At 51.7% G+C, this 22,647-nt stretch overlaps 8 protein-coding genes across 8 annotated transcripts; 6 read left to right on the top strand and 2 right to left on the bottom strand.

Annotated features, from left to right (window-relative positions):
* Window positions 1-289: 289 nt before the first annotated feature.
* Window positions 290-1,088, top strand: N7473_012920 (mitochondrial 37S ribosomal protein bS18m; the record flags this gene model as incomplete). Its single annotated transcript, XM_057158859.1, has 3 exons — window positions 290-425; window positions 513-748; window positions 885-1,088. 3 exons carry the CDS (start codon window positions 290-292, stop codon window positions 1,086-1,088), a joined length of 576 nt encoding a protein of 191 aa, XP_057002813.1.
* Window positions 1,089-1,644: 556 nt separating this feature from the next.
* N7473_012919 (WD40 repeat domain-containing protein) lies at window positions 1,645-3,614 on the top strand (the record flags this gene model as incomplete). The annotated part of the gene is made up of 3 exons (XM_057158858.1): window positions 1,645-1,660; window positions 1,722-1,810; window positions 1,884-3,614. The coding sequence occupies 3 exons, from the start codon at window positions 1,645-1,647 to the stop codon at window positions 3,612-3,614; spliced, it is 1,836 nt and encodes a 611-aa protein (XP_057002812.1).
* A 412-nt stretch (window positions 3,615-4,026) lies between these two features.
* On the top strand, window positions 4,027-7,382 carry N7473_012918 (FUSC family protein; the record flags this gene model as incomplete). The annotated part of the gene is made up of 5 exons (XM_057158857.1): window positions 4,027-4,086; window positions 4,192-5,526; window positions 5,580-7,011; window positions 7,062-7,223; window positions 7,282-7,382. 5 exons carry the CDS (start codon window positions 4,027-4,029, stop codon window positions 7,380-7,382), a joined length of 3,090 nt encoding a protein of 1,029 aa, XP_057002811.1.
* Window positions 7,383-7,820: 438 nt separating this feature from the next.
* Window positions 7,821-9,435, top strand: N7473_012917 (TADA1 family protein; the record flags this gene model as incomplete). Its single annotated transcript, XM_057158856.1, has 4 exons — window positions 7,821-8,028; window positions 8,169-8,443; window positions 8,531-8,639; window positions 8,759-9,435. 4 exons carry the CDS (start codon window positions 7,821-7,823, stop codon window positions 9,433-9,435), a joined length of 1,269 nt encoding a protein of 422 aa, XP_057002810.1.
* A 1,237-nt stretch (window positions 9,436-10,672) lies between these two features.
* Window positions 10,673-13,693, bottom strand: N7473_012916 (U4/U6-U5 snRNP complex subunit PRP6; the record flags this gene model as incomplete). The annotated part of the gene is made up of 2 exons (XM_057158855.1): window positions 10,673-10,816; window positions 10,910-13,693. 2 exons carry the CDS (start codon window positions 13,691-13,693, stop codon window positions 10,673-10,675), a joined length of 2,928 nt encoding a protein of 975 aa, XP_057002809.1.
* A 247-nt stretch (window positions 13,694-13,940) lies between these two features.
* N7473_012915 (dimethyladenosine transferase) lies at window positions 13,941-15,388 on the top strand (the record flags this gene model as incomplete). Its single annotated transcript, XM_057158854.1, has 5 exons — window positions 13,941-14,077; window positions 14,142-14,175; window positions 14,231-14,452; window positions 14,550-14,614; window positions 14,707-15,388. 5 exons carry the CDS (start codon window positions 13,941-13,943, stop codon window positions 15,386-15,388), a joined length of 1,140 nt encoding a protein of 379 aa, XP_057002808.1.
* Window positions 15,389-15,478: 90 nt separating this feature from the next.
* On the bottom strand, window positions 15,479-17,756 carry N7473_012914 (GTPase-activating protein GYP1; the record flags this gene model as incomplete). Its single annotated transcript, XM_057158853.1, has 8 exons — window positions 15,479-15,643; window positions 15,706-15,798; window positions 15,859-16,739; window positions 16,810-17,288; window positions 17,379-17,495; window positions 17,572-17,581; window positions 17,654-17,669; window positions 17,733-17,756. The coding sequence occupies 8 exons, from the start codon at window positions 17,754-17,756 to the stop codon at window positions 15,479-15,481; spliced, it is 1,785 nt and encodes a 594-aa protein (XP_057002807.1).
* Window positions 17,757-18,300: 544 nt separating this feature from the next.
* N7473_012913 (RNA-binding protein) lies at window positions 18,301-22,454 on the top strand. The gene is made up of 6 exons (XM_057158852.1): window positions 18,301-18,484; window positions 18,543-18,827; window positions 20,090-20,130; window positions 20,242-20,405; window positions 20,594-21,626; window positions 21,733-22,454. The coding sequence occupies exons 1-6, from the start codon at window positions 18,441-18,443 to the stop codon at window positions 21,861-21,863; spliced, it is 1,698 nt and encodes a 565-aa protein (XP_057002806.1). The 5' UTR covers window positions 18,301-18,440; the 3' UTR covers window positions 21,864-22,454.
* Window positions 22,455-22,647: the final 193 nt, after the last annotated feature.

The following is a 22,647-nucleotide window of genomic DNA, read 5'->3' as shown; positions in this document are numbered from 1 at the left end:
CTTGACAGGAGCGAGCGTTGCCGCTCAATTGACTGGACAGGGAGATCGGATTGGACGAAGCAGGGCAGGTTCGCAGTCGTCAAGAAGCTGGAATCGATGACATACAGGGTGGTAGAGTTTCGCGACGCGGAGGAGCTCCATAGGCGGAGGGCAGTCTTGGCACCGCGAAAAAAGATCCGCTTGTCGGCTCCGCGTTGATCCTAGCCTCGACTCTCTTCGACATTCGCCGTTCTACGTCCTGATACAGTCAACAACTTCCAATTACTGCAGGCATTGGAAGCTGGTCATCATGTCACAGAGTCTCTTCTCTTCACCGCTGCTGCGCAGCGTCGCCAATGCTCTGCCGTCCGCCTGCCGTTGGAGTTCGAGTTCGACCGCGGCCATGAGCGCTTTCACCTCCCAGCGCGCAACCTCCCACAACCAGAGTATGTTATTCTGAAGGCACTCGTACATATCTGCATGAATGTGGAGATCTATTCTTATACCGAGTGTCAACTGACTCTCCGTAACAGCACCCAGAGCCCCCATTCGCCGCCGACTACCAAACCGCCTGCGATTCCTCGAGGAACAAAAAGCTCAGGGTGAAAGCCGAGCTCTGGAGAAGTTCCAGACCCGCGACTGGAAGGCTGGTGACATCTACGCCCCTCACGATCTCAGCCCGGCCGAGATGAAGAAATGGGGCAAGCGCAAGAGCCCTTCGCGCGATGCCTTTGATGCTCTGAACCTAAACCCATTGGATCTTTACAAGGTACGTAATAACTACTATGAGTCTGTGGCTATGGAGAGAACAGCCATGGCTGTTGTTTCTTGCCCTGCCATTATCCCACTCTTGATCGGAGACCTCACTCAGACACAACCACTGACAATGCCTCGTCCGATTCTAGAACTTCTCCATCATGTCCGAGTACGTTTCCCCTCTTGGCCGCATCAAGCACCGTGAACAAACCGGTCTGCGACCCGTCAACCAGCGCAAGATTGCCAAGGCCATCCGTCGAGCCATGGGCCTCGGTCTTATGCCTTCCGTCCACCGACACCCCGAGATCCTTGCGGCGGAGATGAAGGCGAAGATGGATGGTGGTTTCCGGTAGAATGTGTGTTCTTTCTTTCATTTGGTAGGATCATTGGGTGATCTGTTATGGTATTCTTTTACAGACCAGCGGCCCATTGGATGGGCGCATCTTCATGTATTATTACACTCAGCGCAAAATTGATTTATTTCTTGGCCTTCATATAATGCTGGTACGAATTAGCATCCTCTGAGTCAAATCGGCTACAGGTTGAGGCAGCAACTTTTCGGTAAAAAGCTCTTCGGGGGAGTCAAGGTACATATGTGAAGCCTAGTGTGGCCCTACACTCGGAAGATATATATGCACTTTAAAGACCTTGAAACAAGGCTCATATAGACCCCAGCGTCACTACAAGGAGAAAATGGGGAAAGAATGATAGGGATGTTATGGCCAATGCCCTTTTAGTCCCTTTATAGGACAATGAGCCAAGATCATCAGCGATGACCGTGTGTGGCCTGTGATCCCCACTAGAGCTGCCTGGCCCGCGTACGTCAGTTCATAAACAACTCTCTCCCCGCCATTGATCGACCCCCTCAAACCACCTCTCTCCTCGAGCACACCAAATCGCACTCCCTAGATGTCAATCACAAACGGTAAATGGACTTTCTCTCCTGCCCACTATAGTCACAAACAGCCCATTGACCTTTTCTACAGAGTCCATCTGGGCCGCCAGCCCCTCCACCACCCGCGGCGCACCTACGCAGCTCTCGTCCGACGCCAAGGGCGAGCGACTTGCATATGCTGTATGAGCCTCATGTTCTAGTCATACCATTGTTTCATCTTCACAAGAAGCTCCTAACAAACTCAATCATACAGTCGAATAAATCCATCTTCATCCGTTCTATCGACAACCCCGCAAACGCCAGACAGTACACCGAACACAAGGCACAGACCACCGTCGCGCGATTCTCCCCCTCCGGATTCTACGTTGCTAGCGGTGATGCTACCGGTACTGTGAGGGTGTGGGACTGCGTAGGAGAGGGTATTACCAAGGGCGATTACAGCATTGTCAACGGCCGAATCAACGACTTGGCTTGGGACGGTGACTCTCAGCGCATCATTGCCGTCGGTGACGGAAAGCAACGTTACGGACACTGCATTACTTGGGACAGTGGAAACACCGTCGGTGAAATTTATGGCCATACGCAGCAGATCAACTCCGTCTCGATCAGACAGCAGAGGCCTCTCCGGGCTGCGGCCGCAGGCGACGATAAGAAGCTGGTCTTCTACCACGGTGCACCCTTCAAGTTCAACACCGGCATTGGTGACAAGCACACGAACTATATCTACGGCGTGGGCTTTAGTCCGGATGGTTCCCACTTGGTCAGTGTTGGTGCGGACCGCAAGATCTGGCTGTACGATGGTAAGACCGGCGAGACTAAGGGTCAAATCGGTGAGGGCGAGCACAAGGGTAGTATCTTCAGCGTCTCGTGGTCCAAGGACTCGCGAAAGTTCGTGACTGCTAGCGCGGACCGGACGGTCAAGATCTGGGATGTCGAAGCGGGCAAGACCACGCAGAGCTGGACTCTCGGCGAGGAGGGGGCCAACGCCGTCCGCGATCACCAGGTTGGCGTTGTTTGGCCCCCGGGTCGCAGCGACAACCTGCTTATCAGTTTGTCTCTCAGTGGCGATCTGAACTACCTCGTTGAGGGTAACCCCAAGCCCCGACAGGTGGTTCAAGGTCACCAGAAGAGCATCACCTCTCTAGGCCAGTCCAATTTGGATGGCAAGGAGACTCTGTGGACTGGAAGTTTCGAGGGCCGCGTCTCCAGCTGGGATGTCGCCTCTGGTTCCGCGGAAGAGATCGAGGGCGAGGGTCACCCCGGGTACATCGCTGGCCTAGCATCCACAACAGAGGGTTCTGGACGTATTTACAGTGTCGGCTGGGACGACACAATCCGGTCTATCGATGTGGCTGCCAAGACCTACACCGGCAGCTCGTCCAAGCTCACTGCGCAGCCGAAGGGCGTTGCCGCCGCCGGTACAACCGTGCTGGTCGGTGCCGCGGAGGCGGTCGAGATCTTCCAGGATGGCAAGAAGACCGGTGACTTCAAGACCAAGTTCTCGGTGACCACTGTGGCGGCGCACGGGGATGTTACAGCTATCGGCGGCGAGAATGGAGCTGTGCAGATCTGCAAGGTTTCAGGTTCTAGCCTGTCCGCGCAGACCGACATTCAAGCCTCGCGCAACCAGATTTCCATGCTGGCCTTCTCCCCCGATGCCTCGGTTTTGGCTGTGGGAGATCTGCGTGGTCGTGTTTTGGTCTACAAGGTGGCTGATGGCAGTCTTGTTACAGATCGTTGGACTGCTCACACGGCGCGTATCACCTCGTTGGCTTGGAACAAGGCCGGTACTCACGTTGTTAGTGGTTCTCTGGACACCAATATCTTTGTCTGGAGCTTGGCCAAGCCTGGTGACTGGTTGGAGGTCAAGAATGCACACAAAGAGGGTGTCAATGGTGTGGCGTGGATCGACGGTGGCTCGAAGATCGCATCTGCGGGTGCTGATGCGGCTGTGAAGGTGTGGAAGGTTGAAGGTCTGCAATGAGTATTGATCGGGTGGTATGAGTGTCTGTATCTAGCTTGAATGATATTTGGCGCTCTTTGCTTGAATGAAAATGTCGAATGATTAGAAAATATCGAGAGATCAGAGCAGTGTCAACAACGACTCGTACCAAGTATAAGAAACAAAACTGTCAACAGTTGAGAGGTGCGTGGTTCGATTGTAGCAGGGATGTGGCTACAGACTGCGCATTGTTCAAGTTTGTGTGGAGCTGCTGGTGCCAACACCTCCACAAAAAAGCACTTTGAGACGGTGTAATGACTTCAATCCCCAATCGCAACATCTCCGCGACCTTCTTCCTGTCCCATACACACTGCACAATGAAGTCGCACCCTCCTCCAACGTGAAATTCGACCCCGAGCAAATATCCAAAGCAAATGCGGGAGAGCCGCCCCCAATGGCGCCATCTGAGACTGAAGGAGCTCCCAGTAGCTCCCGCCGCTTGTTGCGACCCAAAGTGTGTACCCGATCTGCGCTCGCTGTAAACAACACGCAGCTAGAGGCAAAGAAGATCAACCAAAGCCCCCAAGTCCAGGTCTAGTTATGCTGATAGCATCGACAGCTACGACAGGCAACTTTTGTCCTTCCTCGAACCGGTCAGCGCTTAAAAGGCCTCGTGAGCCTGCGTGACCCGACACGAAGATTGGCGACGGATGATGATGATGAAGCGCGCGAGGAACGACGAGGTCTGCTCTCGGGTCAGATTGAGACACATCATGATGGATACGGGACGTGGTTGTCTAAACAGGCACAGGAGCTCTGGGCAGGCTTGCACCGCTTCGTCATCTCCGAGCAGGGCATTGGAGTCTTGAAGTGCAGTTTGGCATATCTGCTGGGATCCATGGCGACATTTATCCCCGCTCTATCCGCTTTTCTTGGCCATCAGGATGGGAAACATATGGTCGCGACGGTGACTGTTTACTTCCATCCGGCGAGATCCCAGGGTAGCATGTACCGCGCCTTGATCTGCGCGCTGCTTGCGTTTTGCTACTCAGCCTTTTTGTCGATTACCAGTATGCTGGTAGAGAATTTCTTCCAGGACTCGCTGGATCTGCCGGCACTGGGTCATGCCGTGGTGCTGATTGTCTTCTGCGGTGGTGGCCTGGGCTTCGTCGGGTGGACTAAGCAAAGACTGGGTGATCCGTTGGTGAATGTGGCCTGCTCGCTTACGGCGTTATCAACTATCACGGTTTTGACGAAAGAAGGCGCCGTGCAGAGCGGCGATCTATCGTTGAATAAGATCATCCAGGTTTTGAAGATGGTTATCATGGGTGTCATATTCGCGGGTGCCGTTTCATTCTTGATATTCCCCATCTCTGCGCGGAAGAAGCTTCGCGCAAACCTGGTCACAACTACAGATACGCTGGCTGTGATGCTGGGTATCATTACAGAGAGTTTCCTCAGCGGGTCTGAGGATGAGCTCAAGTCTGCGGAATTCATCGAGGCGGAGACTAAGCACCGAAAAGCCTATGGGCAGCTAGACAAACTAGTGCGCGAGGCCAAACTCGAGCACTACTTTGCAGGAACAGAACGAGAATATCGACTGGAGAAGAAGCTGGTGCGCTGGGTGCAGGACATTACTCATAATATGGGTGGTTTGCGCAGTGCCGCTTCTCTTCAATTCAGTCTCATTCGCGAAACACTTGCTCGCGAGTCCCAGGAATCTGGTGGACAGGAGAGTGCTGTTCCTACAGAATACCTTGCGTCATTGGAACGCTCCTGGTCTTTTCCTGATGGGTCGTTCTTGGAGCCGATTGATGAGCGACCGGAGGAAGAACTCTTTCCAAGTGGAGGCTTCAGCACTCCGAACTCAGATGGAAAGCTTGAACCCGCAAAACATCCTTTGCTTCCGGCAGACGTATTTACAATCTTCATTTCCCATCTGGGTCCAGCTATGGTAAGCTTAGCTCTACCTGGGGAAAGCTTGAACTCGAAGCTAACTTATTCCAGCGGTCTCTGGCCTTCACTTTGAAAGGGATTTTCAACGAGATCCCCTTTGGCCCGGCTCCAAACTATAAAGTCTCCGTCGACAGTCGACTACGTACGAGTCTCGACCGTGCTCTGGATCTCTACCAGGAGTCGCGAGAGAAGACTCTCAAATCGCTCTATCAGCAGATAGAAACCATCAAGCTGAGGACGCATGAGGCGGAAGCAGATCTCGAAGAGGTGTCTGCGAGCTGTGGCCATTTCAGTTTCTCACTGTTGGAGTTCGGTGAGCAGCTGCACGAGTTGCTCGCGGTATTGGACCAGCTCCAGCTTGAAACCGAGGAGCGACCTGGCGGGCGGTCTTGGAGCTGGCTCAGGTTTTGGAAAGCCAAAGACACCAATCCCGCCGACGAGCCTACCTTCCTGGCTCCGCCCAGACCTGATGCTCGAGTTTCTCCCGCTGTTCGCGCTCGCCTGTATCCAGGCGCTGAGACGACGGTTAAGCAACGCCTAGGTTATCGGCTCTGGAAATCCCTCAAGTGGCTCCGACGGGATGACACCAGATACGCGATCAAGGTCGGTGCTGGTGCGGCGCTCTACGCTTTGCCTGCTTTCTTGCCTTCCACAAGACCTTTCTACCAACACTGGCGCGGCGAATGGGGTTTGTTGTCGTACATGCTGGTCTGCTCGATGACTATTGGCGCATCAAATACCACGGGCTACGCTCGATTCCTCGGCACTTGCTTGGGAGCGGTCTGTGCCATTTCAGCCTGGTACATTTCCAGTGGCAATGCCTATGGTCTGGCCATCTTTGGATGGGTGATGGCTGTCTGGATCTCCTACATCACGATCGTCCAAGGCAATGGGCCCTTGGGTCGATTTATCATGCTCACCTATAACTTGTCCGTGCTGTATGCTTACTCACTCACGCAGAAAGAAGCGGACGGCTCGAAAGACGAGGGTGGCCAAGAACCCGTTATCGGTGAGATCGCGCTCCATCGAGTGGTGGCAGTGTTTTCAGGCTGTATCTGGGGTATCATCATCACCCGAGTGATCTGGCCGATCAGCGCGCGAAGCAGGTTGAAAGATAGCCTCAGCATGCTCTGGTTGCGGCTGGGACTGGTCTGGAAGCGTGACCCTCTCTCGGCAATGGTCAAAACGAAGCGCTCTGTGGTGTATATGACTGCGCGCGAGAAACTTGAACTTGAGCGCGCTCTCTCCCGGTTGGAGACATTATTGGTCTCGGCGGGATCGGAGTTTGAGCTGCGCAGTGCGTTTGCGGATGATACTTATGCTAGTATTATCCGCCGTACTCGGAGCATGGTGAATGCGTTCCATGCGATGAATTTGGAGCTGATGAAGAGTGAGATTGCTACCGAGGGGGAGATTAGTCTTCTTCGGTATACTGCGCAGGAACGACAGCAGCTGTCTGCGAGGATTAGCCACCTTCTTACCGGTTAGTTCACCATCGATGCGCTATTTCTTGTGGTTCTGACATCTTTCTAGTCATGGCATCGTCTATGAAACTTGAATACCCTCTGAGCGATGTGCTACCCAGCGTTGATCATGCTCGTGATAGGTTGCTGGCGCGCATTTACCGATATCGACAGGACCAGGAGGTCTCGCTGCTGACGACAGACGAAGACAGTTCATTGTTGTATGCCTACAGTGAGTGGTCAAGGTCTTGTCTGTCTTATGGTTACTTTACTAACTATATCCTATGTAGTTCTCGTCACTGGCCAATTGTCCAAAGAGATCAGTGAAATTCTTGCTGACATTGGGCAGCTGTTTGGAGTGTTGAGTGAGGATGTCCTGCAGATGGCGTAGATATTAGGTACAATATACCCTGATTCATATTGAATGTTCCTTTGTATTATTAAGTAGAATGTAGTTCTGTACATTTCCATAAAGATTTAGCTTCCTATGTAGGCAGCTACTGTCTATTAGAATCATCTAGTTCAATCAACTCTCGCTGGCTATACTTCGTCGCAGTGTGACTGTTCCCGGGAACGAGGCATCCGCTTCTGGCGGGGAAACCGCAACTCTCGGAACCTCATTTCCAACCTCCCAACCCTTCCAAAGCCTCCTTCCATCAATCCCATCGCCTTTTCATCATCAATCCATCATTTTCGCTCTCCTTCTAGACTCATCAATCTGGTCACCCCCTCCGATCGATCTCCGCGCCTCTTCATGAATGCGTAGTCCCCATCAAGCCGCCGCCCTTCGGCCTCGCCTTGTCGCGCTCCTGCCAGACCTTCAGCTACCATGCAGATCGATCCGGCGGCCCTGAGTCGCAACGACTCGTCTAATCAGGCAAAGAGCGTGGCTAACAACCCCTCGACGACGGTGAAGTCATCACGAACCCTACCTTCGGTACCGCGCCTGGACCTGGAACAGACCTATACGGAGCTGAAGGCCGCCATCGGAGACAAATGGGCCGAGTACAAGGAGTCCACCGCGTTCTTTCTTCTAGGTATGGAACTTGTTTCCTCCCAGCGCATACTTTCGTCTCTACATGGCTGCGAAGTTGTCGCAATATCTGCTGCTAAATGCTCTCCCCGCGTTGAATTGAACCTTGTGGTGGCTGACCTCCTGACCTCCTGCCGCTTCTAGGACATTACAACCAAAATGAATACGCGTCGCGAGTCGATCACTTCCTATGCGCCGATACAAAAATCGAGCATCTCCATAATAATTTCATTTGCGCGATCATCGCAAACCTCACTCGCGACCTCCCTGACCATGGCGTCGCAACTTGGGTCTCGGCCAACGATAAGCCGTCTATGGTCTCCAAGCCCATTTCTGGAGACGCTGCTGAACAAAGATTGAAGACGGAGGTTATGCAATTACCTCCGAGGGATCGTCGGAGAATCAAGGCTATTCAAGAGGTATGCACTTTGCGGAGGATATGGCCGAGGCTATGTCGGCGCGAGACAGGACGATTGCTGACACGAGATCTCCTTCCCAACTTACAGCGAGATCCCAACGATGCGGTTCCCAATGAGCTGGAGGTATACCACCAGGCCAAACAGATTAAACTCCCCAGTCAAGTCCCCGCGAGCGCAGGTGGACTGAACAAGACAAGTAAGACCGCTTCCCACCGTTCACCGTGCAACCCCCGATATAACTTGCGCGGTCGGGGCGCGCGCACAGTACCCAGTTCAAAGGAATATCTTTACTAATACCGGACTCCTCACCTTTAGATTGGGAGTTGGAAATCCGAAAACGATATGCGCAGCCTCTCGCCGGCGACACTGGCGAATTCCCCGATGCTGAATCTATCTACGCCCGAATGGTCCCCATGTGTTACGAAGAATCACTTCCCGGTGGTGCGGCCTTGCCATGCGCAGAATTCATGGCCATTGCCACTGAGACCTTTGTCAAGGACGTTTTGTCCTCGATGTTCTCGCGCACGCGCTCCAACGGCCCCTCGGGTACCATCAACGGCATGATGATGCGAAAGTATCGCCAGCAATTGGAGCGCGAGGAACTTGCATATACACGAGGTGAAATCGTCAAGGATACTGCTACTGGACTGCTCCCTGTCGAGGCTAAGGAGGCTGCAACTCGTCGGTCACTTGGTGTCAGGGATCTTCGGCTCACATTGGAGCTGGGGCGAGGTGTCCTGGGCCACATGCCACTACTCATTGATCAGGTTATGGGCGGATACTTCGAAGACGAGCTTGGGACAGAAAAGCAGGACCGCTTAGAGAATGGTGTGATTGGGGCCCCAGAGACCAAGGTTGAGGCCAATGATGATGATGAGATGGATTTGGATGACGACGACGATATTGCCCTTTCGGATTGGGAAGGAGGCACGGCTCTGGATCGTGAGCAATTGAGCGGCTTGTTGGACGATTGTTTGTCCATGGCTGCTTGAGGATTGAGGAACTGAGGATTGATACAGATATACCCCACTAACAGCTTTCTTCTTTTCTTTTCCCTTTCTTTTGACCCCGTGGCATTGATAATATCTGCCACGTTATGCTTCTCCGTTACCCCGTTCTTTTGCGTTTCTTCTTGCGTTTTGGATTCCGGTCTTAGGAGGAACACGGCGTCTGGGAATTTTCGGTGCAGCTATTGCAGTTCCTCTTGGTGACAAGCATGGCAGCTCGTTTTTACGTTATGCATCTGGCTCTGGAGTTTCTTCACTTGGAGATCTGGAAAATCCAGATTCTGATCTAGCAAGGTTGATTGATCGACGACCTTGCACAGGAGGAAGAGCCTGACTGTTTTTTCTTGCGGTGCGCCCGCTCATCTTTTTTCTTGAATCCTGCCCGGCCTGTGCATATCGGCCGTACAATGTACAGTATTTTCTTTTTTTGGTTATTTTGGTCATTTTTTACGCACGAGCAATGTGCATGCAACAGCAGCACATGATGGTCTCATCGGGCCTCGATATCAACAAAAAAGAACTTGAAACAATAGCGATGGCCGTGGCCCGGCGCGGAGTGGCCTCGCTTGTTCGATACCCATGAATATGATTCTTTGCACTGTATTAAACTTGTGTCATGCTTAAGTTGTGTATAGCTTACCGTATCAGGATGGATTCTGAAATAGATGGATTTTAGGTATGTATGTAGATAGAGCCGGACTAATTTATCTGGAGCGATACACTATATATAGGCTTAGTGGTACTCACTCACTGGATACTATCTAGAGGTAATCAACATCCCTTTTTCGGGTACCTCAAATTCATTCTCAGGTCCTGAACGAGGGAATATTGAGATCTACTTGCTAACGTGGATGTGGCGCTGCTTGATGAGGGCCAAGGATCATAAATAACAGATATCTGCCTTCTACGACATGCAGGATCAAAGCTGAGTCCCGAGACAATGATAGCTAGGGCAAAAAACAAAGCCATATCTCAAGCTCCTTGCACCTGGCTATTGCTATATCCTGTCCGTCCCATATAGTAAGGTCTATATGTAATATCACAGAGAGAAAGAAAAGATCATCTACCGTCGCAGTCGCATTTACCCACCTACAGTTCCATTCATGGAGCAAAAGCAAAGCATTGCTTATATTCAAACACCAATCCATGTCCAAAACGCCCCCCATAAGTGCTGTTAATGATACATCATGCATAACAAAACAAGTTCCTTAAGTTCCTTTTCTTAGTTAACCGCCTCAGAAACAAGTTTCAAAATCTCCTCCGTCGACTTGTGTGCGTTAACTGGATCTTTCGCGATAGCCTGCCATGCCTCGCCGTGTTTTGGCTCTGTTATGACACACTTGGAGATCACGTCTGAGCGTTTATCCTGATAAAAGAAGAAGGCATTAGCGATGATATCTTTATACTTGCTCATAGATGAGCAAGTTAAATGGTATCGTTTTAAAAGTCGCGGACTCACCTCTGTACCATGCTGTTGCAGGAACTTAAAGTACCACGCCCACCCATCTCCATAATCGCTATCCGCAACAATAGCCTTTTCAAACCAAGTCATCGCCTTTTCCAGGCGTCGCTCACCCCAGAAAATTCTCGCAACTGTGATGAACAAGATAGGATCGTTCTCGACCTTCTTGATAGCCTCCAAGCTACGTGCCTTGCGGGACGCACGAGGTTCCAGATGCCAAATATTCTCGCTCCACAGTAGACCTGAGGCTGGTACTTCCTGCAGGGCTCGTGCCATAAGGACCCTAGCCTGGGCGATGTTATTCGCGCGGCGCTCGACACGCACACTTTCTGTCCATAGCTCGGGGCTCTTGGGGACGGCGAGACGGGCTCGATCGAGGACGGAACGGGCACGGACGACGGCGCCGGCTTTTTCTTCGAGTCGGGATGCGAGGAGCCAGAGGGGTACGGATTTGGAACAGGCTCGAGTGCCGGTACCGTATGCCTCGCGTGCTTGTGGGAATTTGTTCTGGGATTCGTAGATCTGGCCCTTCATCATCCAGAGCTTGTCGGCCTTCGGGTATTGTTGCAGTCCTTGGTTGACGAGATCCAGTGCTTCGTCGATATTGCCTAATTGCCGCTCGAAAGCAACACTCTTGATCCATACACGGTCTGTGCCGGCTTCACGGCGTGCTGTGGCCAGGAGCTCGCGTGCCTGTTCTGTTTGCTGCGCATCTGCTTCAAGCTTGACGGCAGCAAGCCAGATGTCCTCGTTGTTGGGGTTCTGGTTGAAGGCACGGCCAAGCACTCGTCTTGCATCGTCAATTTCACCGGACTGCCATTTCTCCTTGGCAAGTTGCAGCCAAAGCTCCTCGCTCTGTGGGCATGCTTCAACGGCTTTCTCGAGGACTTGCCACAGAGCTTCCTTGTCGCCATGATTGCGCTCGAGGTCCGCAGCTGCGATCCAAATAGACCGGCGGTTGACAAAGACCCGCAGTGCATACGCATAGATAGCACGAGCGGTTTCGTATTTGCCGCGACCAATGCTGGATCTGGCGTCGTCCATCCAAATATCCTTGCGATCGTCGTCTTCGTCCAGGCCCCATCCGAGAGTCTCGCGGATGATGGCACCACAGGTAAGAATGGCCCCTTCTTCCTCGCAGCGCTCGGCTTCGGAAATCCACTCCTCACGCTTCAACATGGCATTCTCCTTGGCGAGGGACTGGATGGCACGCCTCATGACATTGACCTTTTCGAAAGTACCCATCTGTTCTTGCAGTCGAGCAGCGGCAATCCAGATTTCATGACTGGTAGGAACGGCCTTGCGCGCTGCGTTAAGAACCTTCTGAGCATTCTCTGGACTCTCCAGGCGCGCCAGGGCCAGCCACAGCTCCACGGAGAGGGGGATCATTTCAACGGCCTTGGCCAGAAGAAGACGGGCATCTGCGGGGTCGTCTTCAAGATTAACAGCCTCTTTCCAGATCTGCACTGATTGGGGAATGTGCAGGATAGCCTGGCGGAGGACGTTCTTCTTCGCCCGGGTATCGGTTTCCAGTTTCATGGCCTCGATCCAGAGTCGAGTCGAGTGGTCGTTGTTCTTGATAGCATTGGCTGCAATAATCTTGGCATTGTGACCTTCATTAAGACGAATATTTTCCAACCATCCGTCTTCGCTCTTCGGGCACAGCTCGCAACCTTTAGCGATGGCGTTTCGAGCGGCTACAATCCGGCCTGCAAGCTCTTCCAGACGCGCGAGAGCAATCCATCCCGGTGCATGCTTGGGGTTGGTCTTTGTGACAGACTCCAGCAGGACTCGCACTCGTTTGATGTCACCAACTTCAATCTCACCAGCTTTCATTTCTGACTGTGTCAAACTGGTGAGATATCCCTTGGGATCGATGCTGGTTGCGCTTCCGGAAGAGGCGACTTCTGCTGACGAACCCAGCGCTGCCTGATCCAGTCGAACCTTCAAGACCTTGTCACGGGCAGCACCAATGTCTGCGAAATTCGTCATCGTCCCGTCGCTGGTTCCTTCACCACCATCGGCCGGGGCACCATCATCGGCAATCGTAGTATCGAATTGGGCAGAATCCCTTGCGCCTGCAATAACGCTATCCGGGACCGCATAAAATCGCTGACGGAGGTTCTGTTTCGCTCGTCGATTCTTGCCAGTAAGATCACCGACTTCGGGAAGATTGGCCCAATCCTCCTCAGAAACCGCGGCGAGCGATCTCTTCAAGTCGGCAAATTGTTGCTGAATCTTCGGGTTCTTCCGTTCGTAATCCTCGCGTTCCTGTTGTTCTCGAGCTTCCCTGTAGGTGGCGAACGAATCCAGTCGGTAATCTATCCAAACAACGGGGAACTGGCCCGATGAACAAGTTGTTTTGGGGACAACAGAACCGGGGGAGAGAGAAATCACTAACCTTCGAATTTTACGTCGCCGATCCAACTTCTCATCCACCTCCTGATAAATGCGATCCGCCTCATCGTCTTCCTGGTCGAATTGTCCGTACGCGAACAGACCGACCTCGTTGTCGGGATCCTGGAATCGCTCATCCTCCTCTTCTGCCTTGTCCTCTTTACCTCCCTTCTCACGAGATTTATCACCGTAAGCCGTCGGCGCAGCAGCTCCGAGAAGAGCAGCTCGTTTCGTCAATGCAGCTTGAATCTGTTCGGGCGTGGGACCTTCGCGCGCGGGTCCCAAATCCGATCGCGTGGTGAAACCGGTCGCACCACGGCCCAGACCGGCAACATAATTCTCAGGCGCCTGCTGGCTGAGAAAATCCTTCCGACCAGACGCCATGTTGAGGCACGGAAAGCAAGTTTCAAGCTTCGAGGCAAGTTGAAGTTCCCAAGGTCGAAAGAGCAGATGAAGGCGGGCCGGGGCCCGTAGAAAAGTAGGGCCGAGGCCGATAATCTTATCGCAAAGAAAAAAGTTGCCCACAGTTCAACATTCCGCGGGGACTTGTGAACCTCTCTTTGCGCCAAACTCTGCTGCTTCAAGTGGATTCTTCAGTGAATTGCTATCGACTGCAGGTCATTTATTCAAGATGCCCAAGGTTCAAAAGGGAAAGCGCAATAATGCGCATGCGGACGCCGCCGCAAAGACCAAGGCTGCCCACAGCATCTTCAAGATGAACACAGATATCGGTCAACACGTGTTGAAGAATCCCGGTATTGCTGAGCAGTAAGTAGTCCCTTCTTTATACTCAGTGTGAATGATTTCAAGCTAACCCAAAACCCTCCTACAGAATCGTCCACAAGGCCGATCTCAAGCAGAGCGACGTGAGTAGTGATTGTCCCAGCTGAAAACGACCTGTGCTAACCTTGTTGCTGTTAGATCGTCCTTGAAATCGGTCCCGGTACTGGTAACTTGACTGCCAAAATTCTGGAAAAGGCCAAGAAGGTCATCGCGGTGGAGTTGGATCCTCGAATGGCTGCCGAAGTCACCAAGCGTTTCCAGGGTACTCCGGCGCAGAAGCGCCTGGAGGTTATTCTCGGCGATGTGATGAAGACGGAGCTTCCATACTTTGATGTCTGCATCAGTAACACTCCTTATCAGGTGAGTTATCACACCGTGGACTAGAGCTATGCTATGCTATAAAATAGTCTCCTTAATGGAGAATCGCTGTGGCTCTTTCGTACTAACTATTCTCCAGATCTCTTCCCCCCTCACATTCAAGCTCCTCGCCACAACACCCGCTCCTCGTACCTGTGTTCTCATGTACGTTCCAAAAAAAGATATCGATCTCATCCTCGCGGATGCCATTCGTTTATTCGTCTAGCATATGCTAATATACATCGCCCCCGCTCTAGGTTCCAGCGTGAATTCGCTCTGCGTCTATTCGCCAAGCCCGGCGACAAGCTTTACAGTCGACTTTCCGTAAACGCCCAAATGTGGGCCAAGATCGATCACATCATGAAGGTTGGCAAGAACAACTTCAAGCCCCCGCCATTGGTCGAGTCCAGCGTCATCCGCATGGTGCCCAAGGTCCCACGGCCACAGATCAACTATGAGGAATGGGACGGCCTGTTGCGCATTGCCTTTGTGCGAAAGAACAAGACACTACGGGCCAGTTTCATCGGTACGCCCACGATCATGAACATGCTTGAGCAGAATTACCGCACATGGTGTGCCCAGCACGATATTCCAGTCGAAGACGGACCCGTCGAGGACGCTGAGGGCGATGTCATGGATATGGGTCAGGAGCAAGATCAGGGCGAGGAGGAGGAGGTTGCGGATGAGGTCATGGAAATGGATGATGATGACGATGTGCCCGATTTCTTCAAAGAAGAGGCCAACGCCCGCATCCAACAAGCACTCAGCAAGCCCCAGCGGAAGAAGCGCGGGAAGGTTTCGGAATTGGTCCGCGAGAAGGTACGCCAGGTGTTGGAGGATGAGACCGGTCTGGCTGAGAAGCGCGCCAGAATGTGTGACGAGAACGAGTTTTTGAAGTTGCTGTGGGCGTTCAACCAGAAGGGCATCCATTTCAACTGATCGCCAAAAAGTCTCGTGTCTCGCTCAAATACCCCCGGGCCACCAAAAATCGAAGGAGGTCCGGAATAGAATGATGAATTATGATTACTATCAATAAAAGATACCATTTTCAGGAGGCTCGTTCCCTGTCGGTCGAAGATGGGCGCGTGAATCCTGGAACAAGCTCTGCCAGATGAAGGCTTCGCTCAGTAAGAGCTCGATATCTTTCTCGGTCCAGTCCTTTGTTGGCAATGCTTGGAGAAACATCATAACCTCCTGTGTACATACATTAGTTTCTAATTTGAAGAATTGTCAAAATATTGCAGAATGATTCTTACCTGGAAATCCATCTTGACCAACTGATCTGTCCATTTAACCAAGAATGCAGCACAAACATAAAGGTGGAATCGAGAGAAGCCCTGCTCCTCGGCCTGCAGCGAGTATCAGCACCAAGAAAGCAACGCTAGGTAAGGGCATGGGTCAACACATACCATGTACGTATCCCACATGCGAATCGTATTTCTTATGCTCATTTCCCGCATGAGCAAACAGTTCATCCACCGGAAACTAAATTGCATAAATTCCACACCCTCTTGTTCCAAATGATTGGCCAAAGCCGAGTCAATGCGCTTCGTCAGATCCCGCAACGCTCTGACCTGTCGGTGAATTCCAGGCTGGGCGTAGATGTAATTGTCCTGAATGCCATCGAGCAGTTTTGTCAGACACCAGAACGTATCAGCCTCCACCGCGTCCAAAACACTGCGAGGTAATTGGCCCGGATCCATGCCCTCTTCAACATTGAGATCGGTAATGTACACTCCGAGGAAGACCTGCCAGAATGGGGTGACCAGGTCGTTGATACCCTGAACGTAGCCACTCGCCGGATGCCGAATAGCCCATACATAGAGGATACGTTCTAGGGATCGCTGCGTGGCTTCGTAGCCATAGAGAGGGATATGAGGGCTGGTGCGAGGAACATCGATACTAATTTGGTGCCAGATGGCCTCGTCCAATCCTCGTCCACGTCCCGTACTCGAGGCAGGAGGGTTCGCAACACTTCCGCTGCCACGTTCAAACGCCTGTCGGACTCCGTCAAGATATTCCTTGCGCTTCCTCTCGAGTGTTGATATGCGCCGTTCACTGTTTGTTGGAAGATACCCGAGAAGTAGCTGCCAGGTCATCGGCCGAACCTCTTCAGGAACTCCAGACCATGCCAGGTCCCGCAGCTCAGTAAGAGATACCGTGCTAGCCTGTAGAATGCGCTTGAACTTGTTGATGCGCGTAATGCGGCTGGAATGTATTTCTCTCTCCTTCGGGGAGGCATTGGTAGGTGGGGACGAGTGGTTGATGAGATTCAATGCGTTTGCAGGATCTAGCGCCACACATGTCAGTATAACCCGTAAATCTCAACACTCGAGGAAGACGGCATTCAAATGACTGACCTTGCAAGATATCCTTATACTGTGGACGCAGGATTTTGCCTTCATGTTTGCGCGCCGTGGGGTACATTGGGGTTCCGCGCTCTTCGGCGATATCGGAGCTATTGGCGCGCTGTCTATTGGCAGCGGCCAGTCCAAATCCCAGAGAAGTCGGGTTCCCTTCCATTGTTCCCCCAGAATCGAGGTTCTTGGATTTGGAAGTTGCCGCCTTCTTTCTGCGCATGCTGGCAAGGCTAGGAAGGCCGAATTCATCTTCGTCGTCATCGTACACAATTTCGTCATCATCGTCATCGTCATCGTCGTCCTCTTGCGTGGGGTCTCGAGCCCATTCATTCGCGCCTTGTGACATGATTCCAGGGTATGCTTGCCGGGGAGGTGAGGCGACTACGTTTCCCGATCGATTCGCCAGGTGCGACGCGGGGTACGGGGCATTTCCCGTCGGCCGAGGCGGTGTCTTTGTTCGGTGATGAGATGACCCGGTTCTAGAAGAAGGATGAGAGGTTAGAGGATTGTTTATTGATCAAGAATGGAATACAATTGGCGCAATTTTGGGTCTCGTTGATGGTACTCACTGAACAATGCTGGCGTGGGAGTATGAAGCGCCGACGACGGTGTTCTGGCCGTAGGCCTTGGGCGAACCTTGGTTCAGGGATGCATTCCGACCAGCCCAAAAAGGGGACTCGGCGCGTCTTTAGCGAAGGGTTAGTATGGTTCTAGTAGCTATCAAAGAGAATCAGACAATATTGGAGGTTCTGCAAGACGTACTCGGAGTTATCTGTACATACAAGCTTGCGTTAGCTATGGGAGAAAGAGTAAGACAATTGCGGGGGAGGAAGCATATACATACCAACCTGAACCATTTCCTAGAGAGATAATTAAGCTTCAATTCAATGATCTATACTTGGAGAGCATTGGGAACTGCTTACCTGCTGGCCCTTCTTGTTCGCCATAGCTGTTGCTGCCGTGATGGTCGAACTGCTGCAGTGGTCTCAGCGGTTTCAAATGCGGGGCGGCCCAAGGAGATCTGTCGTGTTATTCTCCTCCAGCCGGGGCCATATAGCAAGTCCAACTTAGAAAGGCATTGCAAGACAGGACATGGGTCCAAATTCAATATGTAGGATCTCAACTGAGAGTGAATGAAATGCGGAAAGGTATAGCAGTTGTTGACGCTGCAACTGGCTCGATCTGTCGCCGCCACTTGAGGATACGAGATATGCCCCTGACCGCCTTGGATTCCGCCTACCTAAAACATCCATGTGTCTGCAGCTATAAGAGAAGCAGCAACACCAATTATCTATGAAATAGTGACTGGATATAGATTTAGAGATCCAAGATAATTGCAAGTTTCAAGGCAATAGTCTCATCATCAGTAATAAGCAATGTACATACGTTGTAGTACTTGGTAACCAACCCTGCCGTTTGACGACGGCAGCATGCGTATGTAAGCCACTTACTCCTCCGCTTTTCCCTCCCTTGGCTTCTTCGCTTCTTTCACCAACTTCACCTTCTTCTCTCCCCCACGCCTTTGGATCGCTTCCAAGACCCCGAGTTCTCCTTCACTCACCATTTAAACCTGTCTTGACTCGCGTCCCATTCCATTGCTCTCCAACCCACATCACTAATCCCTCAGCACCATGGCTGAACCCGAGGAACTCGAAGACGATCTCTTCGCGGATCTGTACGAATCATGCCCGTCTCTCAGGTCGATTAATACGTGGCTAACTCACTATTTTCAGTTACGATGCCGACGAATCGACTAACCGCGCAACCTCCGCAGTCGAGGCTCCGAAGCACTCTGAGCCTGCCCCGGCAGCAGTCCCTGCGCCGCTTGCTCAAGAGTCCGCCGTGCCAAGCTACGACCCCTCGCCCGTTGATACATACCAGACATACGCTCCTCCTCAACAGGACTACAGCTCGGGCGCTCATAATGGGGCGGATCATGGTCACGCCCAGCACCCCACGACCGCACACCATGTGGACCAGGAAGAGCCCCGATCAGGAACCGGAATTAAGGAAGACGGGTAAGTGAAATATGCCCCCCTGCGATGCTTAATTTACCTTGTGTTATCTTTGCCTCCGTCAATGGCTGGCTGGTGTCTGCTGGATATACGCGCTACGATTTGTCTGGGTGGCCGGTTGCTATTCACGGTCCACTACGGCTTCTGGGGGCTTGGTGTTGCTACACATGGCTATGATACTACCTCTACAAGCTATGGGAAGAGGGTCGGTCGCTGGGAGAATGCAGTTCCACATGCTCGGTGATCGGGGAATTGAACGGCCAAGTCATGCGCTCAGTGGGCGGTCAAACGTGTGGGATCCATCATCTTGTCCCAAGGTTGTCCGCATCCCTGGAATTTTTCTTTTTCTTTCTTTCTCCATTCTTTTCTCGAGTCGTCATCTATGGCTTCTGTCAGACAAGGGAGACCAGGCAAAATCAGTCTGGAGGTGCATCTGGATTAATGAACCCTCGTCTTGAGGCAGAGCACGTCGAGCTGCACAAAGAAAAAGAAGAAGAAACTACATGAGACAGATCGGCCTCGTTCACAGACCTTTTATTGCCAGCCACCATATAGTACAGCGGATACTATATAGCTTCTTGTCGATACAATTGATAGAGCAAAGCAAGAAGTAACCACGCTGGCTGATGGAGGGTTATCATAACCCATGCTCGATATCTGGGGGAACAGACAGAAAGTCAGAGACAGAAAGCAGTCAGAACACAAACAGAGACAGACAGAGAGATTACAGTGACCAATTCACTCCTTCGCCTGAAACTACTTTTCGTTCCTGCAGTCTTTCCGTCTGGTTCAATATCTTCCGAGGGCCCACGAGTATCCTACATGCCCAGTTCAAGAGATGGAATTCATGATCACCCTGGGTCCCAAAGCTCATGTAAAACGAATGGGCGGAGCAATCTTCCAGCTCCGTTGGGCTCTTCGTGGTTTATGCCATTGCCGTGTGTACCTACAAGATGGGAACTCTGTGGACAGGACAAGGACTTGAAGGCTTCGTCTTCAACCTCGAGGCTTCGACAAACATGGAAGGGCTCATCTCCAGACAGTTCAGCATAGCTGTATTCGTGAATAGCAGCTTAGCGCCACCCAGCTCCTTAACCAGAGCATCCAGACACATTGACATTGACATTAACCTTGACATTGACACACATTCTCCCCTTCCATCTACACTCTTCTACAGAATCCTTCGTTATTCATGTTTCATTTTCCAGTTTACTTGCTACTCGATAATTTGCTTTGCTCGATAATGCTGATACAGGCTTGGCTAGGAAAATGTTCATTGGCGGATTGAACTGGGAGACCACCGATCGTACGTATCACATATCCTTAGGAAGACCTGACTTGATGATATATGATACTCTTAAGTATCTATCTGGAGTAAAGACCTAATTCTGACCTTGCGGGTTGTTCCTCTATACAGAATCTCTTCGTGACTATTTCTCGCAATTCGGCGAAGTCCAAGAATGCACCGTGATGCGTGACAGCGCCACTGGTCGCTCTCGTGGCTTTGGTTTCCTCACTTTCCGTGATCCCAAGACAGTCAACACTGTCATGGTCAAGGAGCACTACCTAGATGGCAAGATTGTAAGTTCAAACCCAGAAGATTTCTGTCCGAGAAACAAAAAGAACAAGAAAGATTCCTTTCTTTGTTCCCCTTTTCTTTGCTATAACAAAGAAATATCCCATAACTTACCATGCCATGACATGACTCTCCAATCCATATACACACATACATCCATCCAACCAGAACTAAACTAACCATGCCCTCCAAGATCGACCCCAAGCGCGCCATCCCCCGCGACGAACAAGAAAAAACCAGCAAAATCTTCGTCGGCGGCGTCAGTCAAGAAGCCACCGAACAAGACTTCAAACAATTCTTCACCCAATTCGGCCGCGTCATCGACGCAACCCTCATGATCGACAAAGACACCGGCCGCCCCCGCGGTTTCGGCTTCGTAACCTTCGACAGCGAAGCCGCCGTCGAAAATGCTCTCTCCCGCCCCCTGGAAATCCTCGGTAAACCCATCGAGGTCAAAAAAGCCCAGCCACGCGGCAACTTGCGCGATGAGAACCGCGGTGGTCGCGGCGGCCGCGATAACTTCCGCGATATGAATCAGGGCGGTGGTGATTCGGGTTCGCACCATGGTGGTGCTAGCGGTGCTGGAGGTGCTGGTGGACAGCAGGGTATGGCGGGTGGAATGACACCGGCTATGATGGCGCAGTATTGGCAGCGGATGCAGCAGTACTTTGCTATGATGCAGCAGCAGATGGCTATGGGTGGAGGAAATATGAATATGGGCGCTATGAACCCGGCTATGATTCAGCAAATGCAGCAGATGCAGATGAAGCAGATGGCTGCGCAAATGGGTGGCGCTGCTCCCCAGCAGCAACAGGGTAGTATGAGTCCCAACCCAGCTTCCCCGGGTGCCCAGCAACAGGGTATGCCCAATATGATGAATGCGGCAATGATGGCGCAAATGCAGGGCCAACAACCCCAAGGCCAACAGCCACAGGGTGGTGCTGGTCAACAAGGCCCCGGTGGTCTCGAGGGTGCTTCTCCCGGCGCGGGATACAACCGCCAACAACAACCAGGTGGCCCAGGCTACAACGCCCAGGAACAACTCGCCTTTGAGCAACAGAAATACGAGCAACAGCAGGCTCGCCGCGTTATGGATACCAGCCGTGGTTTCTCGCCTTATCAGCAGGGTGGCCCGACGTCCTGGGAGGGTATGTATGATGAAGTTCCTCAGCCGAATATCCCCACCGGTCCACAGGGTATGGTTCGTGGTGGAAGTATGGGTCGTGGTATGTGTTGAAACAAACCTCTCCCTTTCCCCCCCCCCCATATCAACTTTTCTTTATCAACTATTGTTACTAACATAATCCCTTTTTTCCTTCTTTCTATACACAGGCGCAACCCCTCAACCAAGTGCAGCCCCCGCCAACGCACCTACAGGCCCCCGTAACGCCGGCAAGCCAGGCTCGAACTACCGCGGCGGTGGCCGTGGTGGACACCGTGGATTCCATCCTTATTCTCGGTAAAAAGAAAAGTGAGGTGTGGATGGGATTATATCGGAGTTCGAGTTCGAATTCGAATTTTGAGTCTGGTCCCCGCCGAACAAACGGGTTTCTCACTCATGTTTTTTTCTTTCTATGCTATGTCTTCTATTCTTTTACCTAGTGCTTCTTCACTTATGTCTTTTCCTGTTCTATTGTTCTATTGTTACCCTATCCTATCCTATTTTTAACTGGGCCTTGACTTGGAAAACTTTCTGTGCTGTGCTGCTATCTTTAACATGCTCCTGTTCTCATCCTTCTTCCTATCCCTATCCCCATTCTTATCCCTATCCCTGTTCCTGTTCCTGTTCTGGTCCAGGACTCATCGCGGCTACCTGGACTTCTTGTCATTCCTATCTCTATCCCCTTGTTTCTTCTATTCTTGTTTGTACCCCCGTTTCACCCGTAGATGCATGCAATACGGGGGCTAGGGTGGTTTGTGATGGTGGTTACCTCTTCTTCTGTTTTTTTCTGTTTCTGTTTCTGTTTCTTGTTCAGAGTTTTTCAAAATGGGATGGTTATCTCTTTTTTTTCTTTGCCTTTCTTGCTTAGTGTTTGCATTGTCATACATGTGCTAGTTCGTTTTGGTATCGTAGAATGAACTGTTTTATTCTCTTGGATACAGTTTCAGTCAGATGGGTGAGGGGAGACTACCTGCTAGCCAAGGGCTAGCTTTACTGTAGTTGATTGATGGTTATTCTTCTGTTGATATGACGCAATACCCTACCATACACACATAGTACATAGAAAGGGTTTGAATGACATCATA

The sequence above is a fragment of the Penicillium subrubescens genome, assembly GCF_028828155.1.
Source record: "Penicillium subrubescens strain IBT 31985 chromosome Unknown utg000011l_segment0_segment0, whole genome shotgun sequence".
Taxonomy (NCBI): domain Eukaryota; kingdom Fungi; phylum Ascomycota; class Eurotiomycetes; order Eurotiales; family Aspergillaceae; genus Penicillium; species Penicillium subrubescens.
This window is presented reverse-complemented; position numbering and strand designations above follow the sequence as displayed.

What these genes read in the sequence shown, in the direction of transcription:
- N7473_012913 (XM_057158852.1), top strand. Translation starts at nt 18,441, where the DNA reads ATGGCTGAACCCGAGGAACTCGAAGACGATCTCTTCGCGGATCT. An exon ending in GACGATCTCTTCGCGGATCT is followed by an intron (nt 18,485 to 18,542) that starts GTACGAATCATG and finishes CACTATTTTCAG; the next exon opens with TTACGATGCCGACGAATCGA. An exon ending in ACCGGAATTAAGGAAGACGG is followed by an intron (nt 18,828 to 20,089) that starts GTAAGTGAAATA and finishes AGGCTTGGCTAG; the next exon opens with GAAAATGTTCATTGGCGGAT.